The sequence below is a fragment of the Cydia pomonella genome, chromosome 28 (assembly GCF_033807575.1).
Source record: "Cydia pomonella isolate Wapato2018A chromosome 28, ilCydPomo1, whole genome shotgun sequence".
NCBI classification, from domain to species: domain Eukaryota; kingdom Metazoa; phylum Arthropoda; class Insecta; order Lepidoptera; family Tortricidae; genus Cydia; species Cydia pomonella.
This window is the reverse complement of record NC_084730.1, coordinates 1,920,820-1,935,555: the sequence shown is the minus strand read 5'-3', so window position 1 is coordinate 1,935,555 and position 14,736 is coordinate 1,920,820. Positions and strand designations below refer to the sequence as shown.

The 14,736-nt window shown below is 35.3% G+C and overlaps 1 protein-coding gene across 5 annotated transcripts in view; it reads right to left on the bottom strand.

The window, feature by feature from the left end:
- LOC133533095 (TBC1 domain family member 1-like) overlaps positions 1 to 14,736 on the bottom strand; it is a 72,176-nt gene that overhangs the window by 39,423 nt on the left and 18,017 nt on the right. For 2 of the 5 annotated variants that reach the window (XM_061872044.1, XM_061872045.1), the window contains exon 2: positions 2,602 to 2,677. The exons of the other annotated variants lie outside the window; for them this stretch is intronic. In XM_061872044.1, the coding sequence (XP_061728028.1) occupies positions 2,602 to 2,670 (69 nt within the window). In that variant the 5' untranslated portion in view covers positions 2,671 to 2,677. The remainder of the gene's footprint in view (positions 1 to 2,601; positions 2,678 to 14,736) is intronic. 5 annotated transcript variants of the gene reach the window in all.

The window sequence follows — 14,736 nt, the reverse complement described above, 5'->3', positions numbered from 1 at the left end:
TACATTTTCATATTTTTTTCTAGTATTTTCCCTAAAACGGGTTTAGTGATTTCAATTCAATTTAAAATATAGTGACGTATGAAAACGACAATTCGAATAATTATTTTGCCCGAGTTTTCGAGGTAGTCCGGTGGGTATTAAATTGTTTAAAGTAATGATTCGGTTTAATTTTCAAACCAGATTTGTTCCCTAATCAATAAAACCTAAACAAGTCAGTATTTTGATAGTAATATACGCATAAATATCCTGTCTGGGTCTGACACCGTTTATGACTGATTAAAACACAATTAGGTACATCCAAATTTAGACATCCATTAGTGTGCGATATCAATGGTATTGTATTACCGTTTATCAGACAGGCAACAAAAAAAACCGGACAAGTGCGAGTCAGACTGCCACCGAGGGTTCCGTACTTTTTAGTATTTGTTGTTATAGCGGCAACAGAAATACATCATCTGTGACAATTTCAACTGTCTAACTGTCACGGTTCATGAGACAGACGACAGACAGACGGACGGACAGCGGAATCTTAGTGATAGGGTCCCGTTTAACCCTTTGGGTACGAAACTACGGAACCCTAAAAACAAGGGACCAATTTTTTTTAATACTGCCTCGGTGGCAAACAAGCATATCTCTGATGGTAAGTAGTCTCCGTAGCCTATGGACGCGTACAACTCCAGAGGAGTAACATGCGCGTTGCCGAACCTAAAACTCCGCACCCTCGTTGAGCTCTGGCAATCTTACTCACCGACAGGAACTGGCGTGTACTCTTGTCGGAGACCAAGACTCATTTTGGGTCGCTGCGCCATTAAGTAGTAGTAGTAGAAAATCAGAAGCAATTTAACCAATTAAGTAAACGAGTTTAGAATCTTTGACGTGCTACGATGACGTACCTTTGACGGATACGCAAATATAAGCCAGATAATTATAATATAGCAATGTATGCTTGGAGTAATTTAGATATCTATAAAATAAATAAGCCATTTATTCCTTAATATCGTTGCAATATACAAATGTGAATGCATGCATTATTAACATTATTAATTTTAATTCATAGATAATTTACTTATGAATATATTCTGAAATTCTAAAATTGTTTACATTATGTCATTAATTTGTTATTTAATTTGATTGAAATATAATTTAATAAATAACTTAATAAATATTAATTGTCTAATGAATATATAACTTATGTCTTGGATATTAAGGACCTCTCTCGAGTATAGGCCTTCTCCAACTCTTTCCATTTATCTCTAATTTTGCCATTTTCCATCCATTGTTGGATTTAGATATCTATACTAATACTATTATTTTATTTGGTCTTAGTAATTCATAATGTATATAAAATGATTTCTTCTTATAATTACACTTGACACTACGTATTACTTAAGCATGCTAATCACACTGACACTTCAATATCATAACTATGCAAGTACACACTTTCAATGATAATTATGTCACTACTTCACTAGTTTTATAAACAAGGTATTTAGGTAAGTATTAACTTTGAATATTGCATATTTTACACTGTATCTTGGTTGACGTGGTCTGGTCCTGGCAGGATATCAGTGCCTCTCCCATAGGGTGAAGCGTAATACTGAGCCAGAACCCTTTTGTTTTGCTGCGACGCACACAACATTTCCTATATGTATGGATCAGTATTATTTAAATGTATTTTTTTTCTTTCTACTTCTATTTTGTATAAATGTGTATTTCTCTCGTATAATTTTGTATTATCTGTTTTTTTGTCATTTTATTAATTGTATTTCCTGTGTGTATTGTGGCAAACAAATAAACGGATTATCATATTATCATATCGTAAATATGTCATACAAACTTACATTAAATTGACCTGTACAGACCTGGATTATACAGTCTGTATTTTTGATATAACCTCAAACTTGAACTAGACGTAGGTTTTAGCGTTATAAAAACTCTGAAAGTTTTGTTTTAGTTTAGTCTTCACTACCAGAGCATAATTAATTTTTGATTTTTTTCCGAGCGGCAATGTATTTCGTACATCATGATCACTTGTGACGGTTGTGACGTCGCGTCATTAATGAGACGTTTTGAGTTAAAACAAAGTAGTGATGCGTTGCTTGCAGAATGATTTTGTATGAAAAAATAAATGTAGGCAATTTTTTTATAAAACCTATGAAAGTGTGTGTAATTACAGCCTAAACTAACTACTTACCCTTTGATTATGTGGTCGTATCAAAAATACACGCTGTAGATCATTTTCGGAAATAGCAGACATTTGTAAATAGCCTCTTAAGGCCCAGCCATAGAAATGAAAACTCCAAAATTTGCCACTGGAATTTGAACCTATAGTGCACGGAATACAGTTGATTTTATTTTGTTTGAAAATTGCACGAAACAAAACAAATGCTCTGTCCTAATTGAATATGATTCAAATTTAATCGAACTGAATAAGTCCTATAGGTAGGACCTTGGGCCTTACGAGGATAAAATTGCTTGTGTTTTTTTTATTGAGGAAGTTACAAAATAAAGTTATTAAAGGGTTAAAAAATACACACAAAAACTGTGTTATTGAGGTCAGTAAGTAAAAAAAATGTTAAAAAACACGCACAAAGCAAATACCATGTGCTTTATGTTGATAGTCGACGTGTCAGAGTGAGAGCCGAATAGTGGCTTCTCTTTCGGATTCATGGTTTATCTGTGAAGCAAAAATAGAGGTAAAGGAATATTGTATTTATTAAGAAATGAGATGAATTTTTCTGCTTTATAGTTACACAGAATTATTGTTAGTTTGTATTTATGTTTTTCTTTGATTGTCTTTATTCGGGGGAACTATTAGCTAAAGGAAGCTCTATTAGCTAAGGAAGTAGGGTAGCTAAAGGGCAAATTGGTCCATTTGACCAATAAGGGCAAGCGGTATGCCACCGGATAGGTTATTCTAAGTTGTAAAACTTTGCCTATGGCAGGTAGTCCCAAATCTTTGTGTGAAAAAAGTTATCGCCGCAAAAAGGGTTCATCCATTAATTACATCATACGAATTTCTAGGTTTTTTTATCCCTCCCCCCTTCTTGTCTCACTTGGTCACATTAGGCAAACCCATCCCCCCTGGTATGCCGTCACATTTTTGGCAATTTTTTTTCGACAAAATCTGCGAAGAGAATTAGGTACTATTCATATTTTATCATAATATTTTTGCCAAAAGAATATTAGTAGGTAATTATAACAGAAAATTAATCGCATAAAACGATTATCGTTCCAAAAACTCGTTATTTAACTGTACTGTACAGCGAAAAAAAAAATCAAATAAATACTGATGAAGTTAAAGTGACGTCACAAAGTTTGTGACTCCCCCCTCCCCCTTGTCACAACATGTCACATTTTCTTGAATCCCTCCCTCCCCCTAAACGTGTGATGTAATTAATGGATGACCCCAAAGTAGTGTGAGTTGAAACGTGACTACTCTAACTACTTAGGTATATAGTTTTTTTCGATACTTATAGATAGGTTTTGTTATAGTCAATTTTTTTTATATTACGCCGTGGCAAATACGCATACGGCCCGCCTGATGGTAAGAAGTCTCCGTAGCCTATGTACGCCTGCAACTCCAGACGGGTTACATGCGCGTTGCCGACCCTAACACTCCACACCCTCGTTGAGCTCTGGCAACCTTACTCACCGGCAGGAACACAACACTATGAGTAGGGTCTAGTGTTATTTAGCTGCGGTTTTCTGTAAGGTGGAGGTACTTCCCCAGTTGATCTCTGCTCTAGATCTGTAATGACATCCACTGTGCTGTGCCCTACCACAATGTGCCCGACATTCACAATGCCCATACCTCTCTTTTGGACGTAATTTAAGGACGTACCCGGGTCCGGGTCGATGATTTTGTGTCACGATATTTTAGTTCTTATTAGTTTTCTTACATTTCTTTGTCATATTTTTTTTTAAACAGAGCTTTGACAAGTATCGCCATACAAAAAAATGGAGTCTATTAAAAACCTTTCCGATGGTATGTCGCTTATTCTTATTGGTTCATGGGCCAGTGTCCATGCAAATCTGCCCATCCTCCTTTAACTTAAATAATATGTGTTAGGTACCAGTGAGAGAATAGAGGATAGGACCTTTTTTTGGCACATGATATGCCCGCGAAAAGTAAGTGGGACTAGGCGAGGACGGGCCTTACGGGCAATAGGAATGAGGCCAGTACAGCGGTGTCACGCACACGAATTCGTGCAGTCTAATGCCACAACGCGATTGGTTGATGAGAACTAGTTGCGTTAGACTGCACGCTTGACTCGAATTCGTGAGTGACACCACTTAACTAGCACTATTCTTAGTGCCCGAAAGGCCCTTCCTTAGATATAGATATATGTCAATGCTAGGTGCATAATATATCCGTGAACGTCAGATGTCAACACATATTTAGGTATTTAACGTTCTTTAAGAGTGAAACAAGTTGACAGGCCAGGTAGGTAACCTGTCTACGCAGTTACGCACCTAAGAATGTATGTATTTAAATAATTTGAACAATGTGCCATTCCGTCAACATTCTAACATACGTTTTGCATAATCTGCCCAATGAATAGGAAATTACATAGGTATATTATTTTGACATGTTTTCGCTAAAATCATCTGTTGATTGTTGTTAGCTTCCTGCGTAAATACAGAAGAATATTGAATTAAGTAGCTATTTCAAACAATTTACAAGTCTCAGAGGTCAAAAGGTAAAGATTATGTCTATGTAATTATATAATTATACAGTGTCTTTTTGGTACGAGTGAATAATATTAGAGTACTTATAGTTTAGGCCGTAAACACACTTTCATAGGATTTATAAAGAAATACGACTTTTATTTTTCCTAATAAAATAATTCAGCATGCGGTATATCACTAATTTGTATCAAGTTACAAGCTTTTATTTAACTTGCAATGTAATGTACCTATGTACGGTCACATCTGAAAATATAGATACGAAGATTAAGTGGCAAATATATGTATACTTACACCTTAATATATGGTCAATTAGGTCGTGTATACATATTTTTGGGACTTTGTTCGTATCGATATTTTCAGACGTGACTGTACATATGTAACTATGACTGTACGGGTCAAATATTTCAAGTTAAATTTGACTCGCTTCCCGATTTCTGATGAAGTTGAAAATGTGCATACATACATATGTAAATTGGATGACAATGCAATATTATGGAGCCATCGAGCTGATCTGATGATGGAGACAGGAGTTGGCCATGGAGATTATGTGATAAATAAAACAACGCAAGCTAATTGTGTTTGGGTTTGTTAGAATTGTCTCGACAAGTATTAGTTGGTTGCTGAAAGAAAAGTAAAGTCCACTATGAAATTTTGGTCAAAAAAATTATTGTAACTCAAGACGTTGCGGTTTGCGGTTAGTGACGTGACGTCACAACTGACACAAAAGGGTCAATTTTCGAATGAGCATTTTTGCTGTCGCAAGGCTATAATTCCAAATACATTGAACGAACAGTATTGCTATGGGTATATTTTCATTATACACCGTGGGCTGGTAAAACCCGACAGATTTTAACCACGCATTCCTGAGGTCATGAGGAGCAAAAATTTTTATATAAGTTTTGGGAAAATTCGGCAAAAAAATTTTTTTATCAGACAAAAAAATTTTTTTTTTTGCTTTTTCTTCATACGACTCGTTATCTTCTTCTTTGTATCACATTTTAGTCTCTAAATGCGGTCAAGAATACACCTTTAAAATTTGTCGGGTTTTATCAGCCCACGGTGTATATATTATAACAAAAATATATTTATGTTCCTTAAGTATGTATTGTTTGTGATAAAATCGAATTTCAAACCCTAAACGGCGAAATCTACCGCCATTTCGCGTGTCCCACGTGGGGTTTGGCTCGACAAAAAATCATAAGTTATGATTTGCTAGAGGTGGTTCAAACTTCAAAGTTCAGAATAATATAGTTAATCATATTTCTTTGTAAAAACACTTTTCTTTCAACAGAATTCTAACAAATCAAAACATTCAAACTTTCATATTATCAATGAATAATATTTTCGGAATTTTACCAAAAACTTACTAAAATATCTCAAAATATCCACTGTAAATGTTCTTCCGGGTCTTTTTCTAGGAAACGGTAAAAAAAAAAACCGGCCAAGTTCGAGTTGGACTCGCGCACGAAATAAAAACAGCAAAAAACACTCTTTGAATATTTATTTTATTCCGATTTTTAGTATTTGTTGTTATAGCGGCAACAAAATACATCATCTGTGAAAATTTCAACTGTCTAACTATAATAAATAAATAATAAATAAATATTATAGGATATTATTACACAAATTGACTAAGTCCCACGGTAAGCTCAATCAGGCTTGTGTTGCGGGTACTTAGACAACGATATATATAATATATACATATTTATAAATACTTAAATACATAGAAAACATCCATGACTCAGGAACAAATATCCGTGCTCATCACACGAATAAATGCCCTTACCAGGATTTGAACCCGGGACCATCGGCTTCATAGGTAGGGTCACTACCCACTAGGCCAGTCAGGTCGTCGGTATCACGGTTTATGAGATACAGCCTGCTGACAGACGGACAGACAGACGGACGGACAGCGGAGTCTTAGTAATAGGGTCTCGTTTTACCCTTTGGGTACGGAACCCTAAAAAATAAGAGTATTTTCTGTCTCAAGGTTTGCAATAGTTTTGAGAACAAGGAAGAAATTTTCGGTTATTTTCGGTAACTCTCAGAATCTCTTTGGCAAGCGATCAAAATCGGACAATGGTAAACCAAAGGCCACTTGAAAAGTGATGTAAAATATAAATCTATAAGTATAATATAGTGTATATGTTAGATATCACTGTAAACTTAAACTAGATTTTAGCGCTATAAAACAATTCCGAAACTTTTTTAAATTTAGTCTTAACTACCAGAGCATATTTAAATTTTGTTAATTTTTCGAGCGGCAATGTATTTCGTACATCATGGTCACTTGTGACGGTTGTGACGTCGCGTCATTAAATGCGACGTTTTGAGTTAAAACAAAGTAGTGATACATTTGATACAGTAGCGATTGTATCAAAAATACACGCTGTAGAACTGACACGTAATTTATATTGTTATACAATTAGGATCAATAGTAGCAGAAAGAATAAGAAGAAACTAAAAAAAATTGTGACACACTTTTCTTGCTCACTGTAATAACAATCTAAAAAGAAGTTGCAATGATTTTTATAATGAGCCTAAACTAGAAGTGTTTGTTTTTGTTGAGGTACAGGCTGAACTCAGTTACAAATTACAATCTCTATATTTGGAAATTATCTTAAGTTTAGCCTTAACTAAGTATATAATTAGTCCTGTTGGCAGTTAGTGCTTACATGTTATTATAATACTATTTGTACCAAAATGTTTTGTGTGTTGTGTGTTTGTGTTTATTCATCGTTGAGTTTCTTTGGCTACCTTCAGAATGCATTATCAATTTATTAGATCAGGGACCCATTTCTCGAACGGTATTAGTCTAATATTATTAGTGTGTTGCTATGGTAACCCATACGATTTGACAGGGGCCCATTTCTCAAACGATATTAGACTAATATTATTAGTCCACGAACTGTCAAATCGTATGGGTTGCCATGACAACACACTAATAATATTACAATAATACGGTTCGAGAAATGGGGCCCAGTTCGTGGACTAATAATATTAGTCTTATACAGTTCGAGAAATAGGGCCCAGCTCCATGTTAGCATATTATTGCATTGTTATAAGGAAAGGTGGGTGCCACAGCGTAAACGCCGGCATGGTCGGCCTAACAGATGGCGGGACGACCTGAACGTATTCATTTGTCAGCAACTGGACGGATGCTGGAGTTAATAGGGAAGATTGGAAGTCTAGGGGGGTAGCCTTTGCCCAGCAGTGGGACACTTTATAGTCTAATAAAAAAAGGAAATACTCCAGTTTCCAACTGAATCAGACACCGGGAAGTGGCTCAAATTTGAGTTACAAAATGTGACGCACACATTATATTATACTATTATTTTGTGAAAACATTATAATTTGTGTTATTTCAAGAAGAAAAATCGGACAAGACTCGCCCACCGAGGGTTCCGTACTTTTTAATATTTGTTGTTGTGGCGGCAACAGAAATACATCATCTGTGAAAATTTCAACCGTCTAGTTATCACGGTACATGAGATGCAGCCTGGTGACAGACGGACGGGCGGACGGACGGACGGACGAACAGCGGAGTCTTAGTAAAAGGGTCCAGTTTTACCCTTTGGGTACGGAGGTACGGGACGGGAAATTATGGACTTAGTTAATTTGTGTAAGAATGGCTACAATATTTATTATAAACTGAAATAAATGAACGAAACATATACGAAAGAAAAAGTCATCAAGGCCTCCAGTCCCCACGGCTGAAATCGAACCAGCGTCACCTATATTCGCGGCAGATGCCTCCGCTCCGCTCGGCCACCCGGGTCACGGCATGGGTCGAATTTTCTCAAGCCAACTCACTTCGTTCGAAACTAGTATTTACATAATACGTGCGTCCAAATGTTAGTCAACACAATTCTAGAGCGTCGGCGAGCTGCCAAAACCACGAATCAGGTGAACGTCTTTAGTAATGTCATGATCATTTGACAAAAATATTCATTCATTGTATTTTTTTCTCGCTTACGTACGTTGTAGTAGAAACGTTTTATTTTATTTGATGCAACGAAATACAAATCGGTAAAAACATAAGAAACGGCCATGAGAACCATGCCAAAGGGGCTAAATTTTTTAGACTTATTTTAATTTTATTTAGTATTAGTTTTAATTTAGATTTATTTAATAGATAAGTTAGTTTACTTTTAATAATGTACCGTATATATGTATTGTAGATTAGGTTCATTGCAATATTTTTTTGTAAAATTAATTTTAAACATCTAATAAGTTTAGCTTTAGAAGTTTATTAGAAAGTTTTATTGCAATAAACCTAATATACAATTATTAACTAAAAACTAAAACTATATAAAATTAACACTTAAATTAATAAATTCTATATTTTTTCCCCTAAGGGCCTGTTTTACAATGTCCAAGTAAAGTCCTGAATAAGCTACTTGCCACTTATCTGACGAATAAAAGCATCGTTGGCATTTCACAATCTTCAAATAAGCTCTGGTAGATAACAACTTATGGTAGATATCCAATACTTAGACATTGTGAAACAGCCCCTAAGTCATGGTCGTTTGCTAGGGTGCTCAGAAGGCTGGACGCATTGCCCATCAAGATAGCAATGCCGCCGAGCGAAATATTGGCCAGCCCTCTGGGGCCCATTTCTCGAACGGTATAATTCTAATATTATTAGTGTGTTGCCATGGTAACCCCTTATGGGTTATTTGCTTAACAATTCGTAGTCTAATAATATTAGTCTAATACCGTTCGAGAAATGGGTCCCTGGTCAACCGAAGTCTCTGTAAGGTGCTGATTGTATTGGAAGTTCAGTCGAGGTGTAAATTATATTTACAATTGGGTACTTGACACATGTTGAATATTATAACAAAATTTAGTTAAATGGATAGAAAAGGAGCCATCCATTATAAAAAAGTGTAATTTAAAAAAATATACTGAGATTATAAAAAAAATATAAGGCTCCAAAGTCTCAAAAAAAATTTTTTTTTCCTTGAAAAATAGAAAAAAAAAATGGTACCATTCGATTCCATAAATTTTATTGAAAAATACATTGTATGACAACTATACACATAAACGCAATATTTCAGGGTCAAAATGGCAATTTCCTTGATCTTCCATACATTTAGCACAGACTTATATAATGTGACGTCACATCATGTTATCATTTTGTTACAGGCGTTTCAATCGTCGAGTGCGAGCGTCAGACTTTAACTCTAATTTCTGTCCTTTGCGTTGCTTAAATGCCATGAGTCCTATATAGACATTTGATCCTCAGGAAAATCAAGATCCATTGACATTATTTACAAAAACCTGTCAAGTAGCCAATTAATAAAGGGTCCCGAGCAAGAACGGCCGAATTTCACCCTCCCATACAAACTGAGCTTCGTTCTCATTTTAAAACTACGTTGACATGAGGTATATCTAGTCCTGCGTTGGCATCATGGTCCCATTTTTATCGCTTGTCACTAAGCCCGTCACTTTCGCGGTTACATTCTACTTCTACGTTCTAAGAAGTACGTGACAGGAATGTTGACAAATGATAAAGAGCCGACCATCTTAACCCTACTGTAATTAGTTAAAAACAAGTTTTGAGCGAAAAACTTAAATTCGCTGTATTTTTTTAACTATGGTATCTGAAGCTATATAAACTAATTACAGGACTAGATATACCTTATCCTATTGTAATGTACAAAGTTTCAGAGCAATCTAGCTAGTCGTTTCAAAATGAGAGCGTAACTACGTTTGTATGGAGAACCGAGCTTGGAGAACTCTTAATATAAAAATATCTTGACTTTTAGGTAAATAAGTTTACTCACATGGTCTCGCTCGTGTCAAGATAACCATATTTTTCAATCGTTCGATGTTAAAAAGTTACATTTGCTTTAGCCACGCCATAAAATGGAATTACTTGACAAGTTGTTTATCAAAACCGGTTGAGTAGTTAGGTACATCGTCACCGTGGAACACTCGACACAAACACATTCTCATCTACAATTATAACGAAGCCTACAAAACCTGAGCTAGGTTTGATTCTTGGTCGCCTAAAAGACTTTTTTTTGTAGCCTAGTTGTGTGTGTCCCACTGCTGGGTAAAGGCCTCAAGTCTCGCTTTCCAATCCTCCCTGTGCTGAGCAAGATCCCGCCAATCCCGCTGAAACGCATCCAAGTCGTCCCGCCATCTCTTCCTCGGTCTGTTTTGGCCCATCTGTCATCATTCATCCGGCAGACATGTCCAGCCCAGTCCAACTTTAGCCTGGCGGTCTTCATCCCAACATCGACGACACGGGTTTTGGAGTGAAGCTCTGTTCCTCACCCTGTCAGATCTTCGGATACCCAGGATACTCCGCTCCATTGCCCTTTGGCAAACCTTGAGCCATGATATTTGCGCCTCAGTTAATGACCAAATTTGGGCACCACAGGTGAGGAAAAAAGACCTTTTTAAAAACAAAATATTCGTATTTTGAAATATAATGGAATATAAGGTTCCAAATTCATACTGCAAATTTATTTTATAGGGACAAAATATAAGGTATTATTCTCCGTGTACATAACTTTTGACCTCTGAGCTAGGTCAAATCCGTGGAATATTTAGCTTGTTATGATAATAACATGAATAAACAAAGGTATGTATTACTTTATAAGGCCATCGATATCGATTGTAGGTCACATTTCTACATAAGTACTTACATTATACTCTCGGATACTATATCTTACCTTTACATATTGCTAGATTGCTACCGTCACATGGGCGTAAGGTGAAAAATGTATTCATTGTTCATTATTTTTCTGTTATAGGTGCAATAGTTCTTGTAGCAACGAAACGGCCAAGCCGCATATTTTGACTAAGGTGTAGAGTTTGTGAAGTCTTCTTTCTTACACTTTTTGGCAAGTTTGAATTTTGTGTCTTATGTCTTTAGCGTAAGTTCAAGTCTGACATGGTATGTCAAGCATGGCAATAATTTAGTGTCTAAAACTTTTTTCTTCAGATTTATTGGAAGATTGCTTTTTAGGACCTCTTTTAGGCTCCCAAATTAGCTCCATGTTTTATTCTTCTGTCCAGTTCAGAAATTTGCTTTCCAACCTACAACCTTCGAAAATCACCTACATATACGTGTTTAAAATATAAAAAACTCGTCGAGTCCGCCTATAATCTAACTTTGCACAGGTTTTGAAGTGACATAGTGTGGAGTGTCACTTACCCACTCCGTCACTACAAAGCCTAAACAGATTTAGCTTGGTTTCATTTTTGACCTAAGCCCAAAATCATTTTATATTTTGAAGTATGATGGAATAAAAGGTTCCAAATTCAAAATTGGAAAAATAACTCAGGGAATAATTATGTTACCTTCAGTTAATCTGTAACCGTTTAGTTAAGCTGTGCGTTGTCGCAGTTGTTTGAAAATCTTCTATTTATAAGACATATCTTCCATCAAATGTATGATGATTTCGCCAATGTCAAAAGTGTGCTCGTAGTAAAGTGTGCTCGTAGTAAAGTGTACTTTCAGTAAAGTGTGCTCGTAGTAAAGTGTACTTTCAGTAAAGTGTGCTTTTAGTAAAGTGTACTTCTAGTAAAGTGATAGCAGGACTTTACAAACAGCCACGATGGATTGCCGGATTAACCGGGTGTTGAATAAATAATGGTTAAACGCGTTTCAAAACTAATTTATTGAATTATTTAATCTTTACTGCCCATAAAATAATAAGTACAAATGGCGTTCTTAATGCCTAAAGGCATTCTCTACTAGTCAACCACAGGGCCAAAACGAGATTCTTCATTAGCTAGACACTTTTACGTGAGTTTACTGCATAACTAATAAGCTATCAGTATTATCTACATTATAATAACCAATAAATATATTTTCGAGACGACGCCATTTTGAAGTTCAACAGGAAAAACTTGTCTGTCACGGTCACGGAACCTGTTATTTTTTAAACACAACAACAACAAAACAAATTTGACGTAACAAAGATGACGCCACTTGGTAATTATTTGATTTTCAATGGCTGTATTGAATAACATAGACAATTATGATTTGTTTGTTTACGTTTAACAAGCCGTATAAATGATATAATATTGTATTGTTATTTATCTGTCAATTAATGTATAGACTGCAGCAAAAGTACCTATGCTCTCATTTAAATATACATGGTGGAATAAATTAATGGGCCCTTTAGGGAAAGTACTTTAAAACCTTAAGTTAGCTCATTTTACTTTAAGGAAACATTATTTTATTTTTAAAAAGAAATATAGCTGCAATAATAATTTTGAATGATTAACGGTTATTTTCACTAGACTTATATTGACCGGAATATGGACCGTTGTTACTTTTTGTATTGTTTTCGCGTTCCCAATATTCCGACGCAGTTTGTCTAAAAATATTCTTGTGTACGAAATTTTCGATTTTATGGATATTTTGTACGACAGGCGACTGTAAGACCTAATGTTTCGTGGAGAAATTTTAACATTAACTAATAAAATAGCTAATTTTTATGTTTTGGAATTTGTTGTCGGTTCGATTCCGGGGCGAGAGAAGCGAATTTTTATTTTTTTAAATTAAGGGTTGTTTCTGAAAAAAAAAATGTTCCTGTAAGAAAAATGAGCTAACTTAAATTTTTAATGCACTTTTCCACCAGGGCCTATTCATTTTTTCACACTGTATGTAACTTTGCGCCCTCCATACAAATTGGCAGTCAAATTGGAATCAATGATATTACAAAATACAAATAAGCCATGTTGGCCCATTTAATAATTATTTTGGAAGTTATTTGTACATACTAGTACGTACTAGAATTAGGACCGTGCGATGCTAGAAGATATAAAATGGATAATTCATAACTGTCTAAAATCAATTTTTACGTTATTACGACTACAAGTGATCAAAATGCACCACACACACTAAAATTCTTGATAATTTTACCACATTCAAAATTTCTATTTTACGGGAAACTATGTTTAATATTCGGGACACAAGGTTAAAATTCGGGATATAGATATTATGTAGCGTTTGTTTGGTTGATTTTCGTAAACATTCATTATTTGTGACCGCGGCCGGCAAAACGTCGCAATTTGTTACCTGCCATAAAGACGAGATTTGCTTGATTTCGGTCAAAATTCGTTTCGTTGTCTTGTTTTTGATAACTCTGTCACGCTTTTGTTTTAGTCGTTTATCAAATAAACAAAAAAAGTTGAGTGCTACTGCATGTATTTTTAGCTATAGACTATATTTAACATGGGAAAATTTTTAAACTAAATTTCATCTCATACAAAAAGCTCCACCCCGTCACATTTTTAGGGATGAAAAACAAGACAAAAATATAATTTTTACCCTTATGCGAATAACCTGTTAAGGCGTCCTTATGGCAAGAGACAAATTGGTACGTTTTGATGGTCACGGTCACATTTTTAGTTGGCGACTCCTATAATTGGACGAGAACCAGCGCAATGACCCTACTACACGTACGACACACTGAATGTCATTTAAAGAATTTCCTGACGTTGTTTTTGCTGGTGCGTCAAAAACAACACGCAGTTTGATAGTGTCGTTTTGTTCCCTAAGTACGATATGATGGAGAAGAAACTACCTGAATAATTTAACAAATAATAAAACAAAACATAAACAACAAAACATTTATAAGTGAGTGAGTGAGTAATTATAACGGCTTGCAGCCTAGTCAGTAATGACTTTGCCTACGAAGCAGAATGTCCCGGGTTCGAATTCTGGTAAGGGTGTTCATTTCTATGTTTATCACAAATATTTGTTCCTGAGCTATGGATGTTTTCCATGTATATAAGTAGTTATAAATATTATATATACTGTATTTTACTACTACTAGGACTAGGTAGATCTGTATAAAATTGTCCTATAATATTTATCTATTTATTTCATAAGTACGTTCATGCGTCAGATTTGTATTTGGTAACGACGCTCATGATTTACGCAATAAAAGAAAATAACTTTGACCTTCATTTGAAAACAATATGACCACACTGTCAATACAAATTATGTTTGAAAACGTTGTTTTGGCAGTTAAACTGTGCACCTAAAATAATACAAATCTTGGCGTTGGCGCG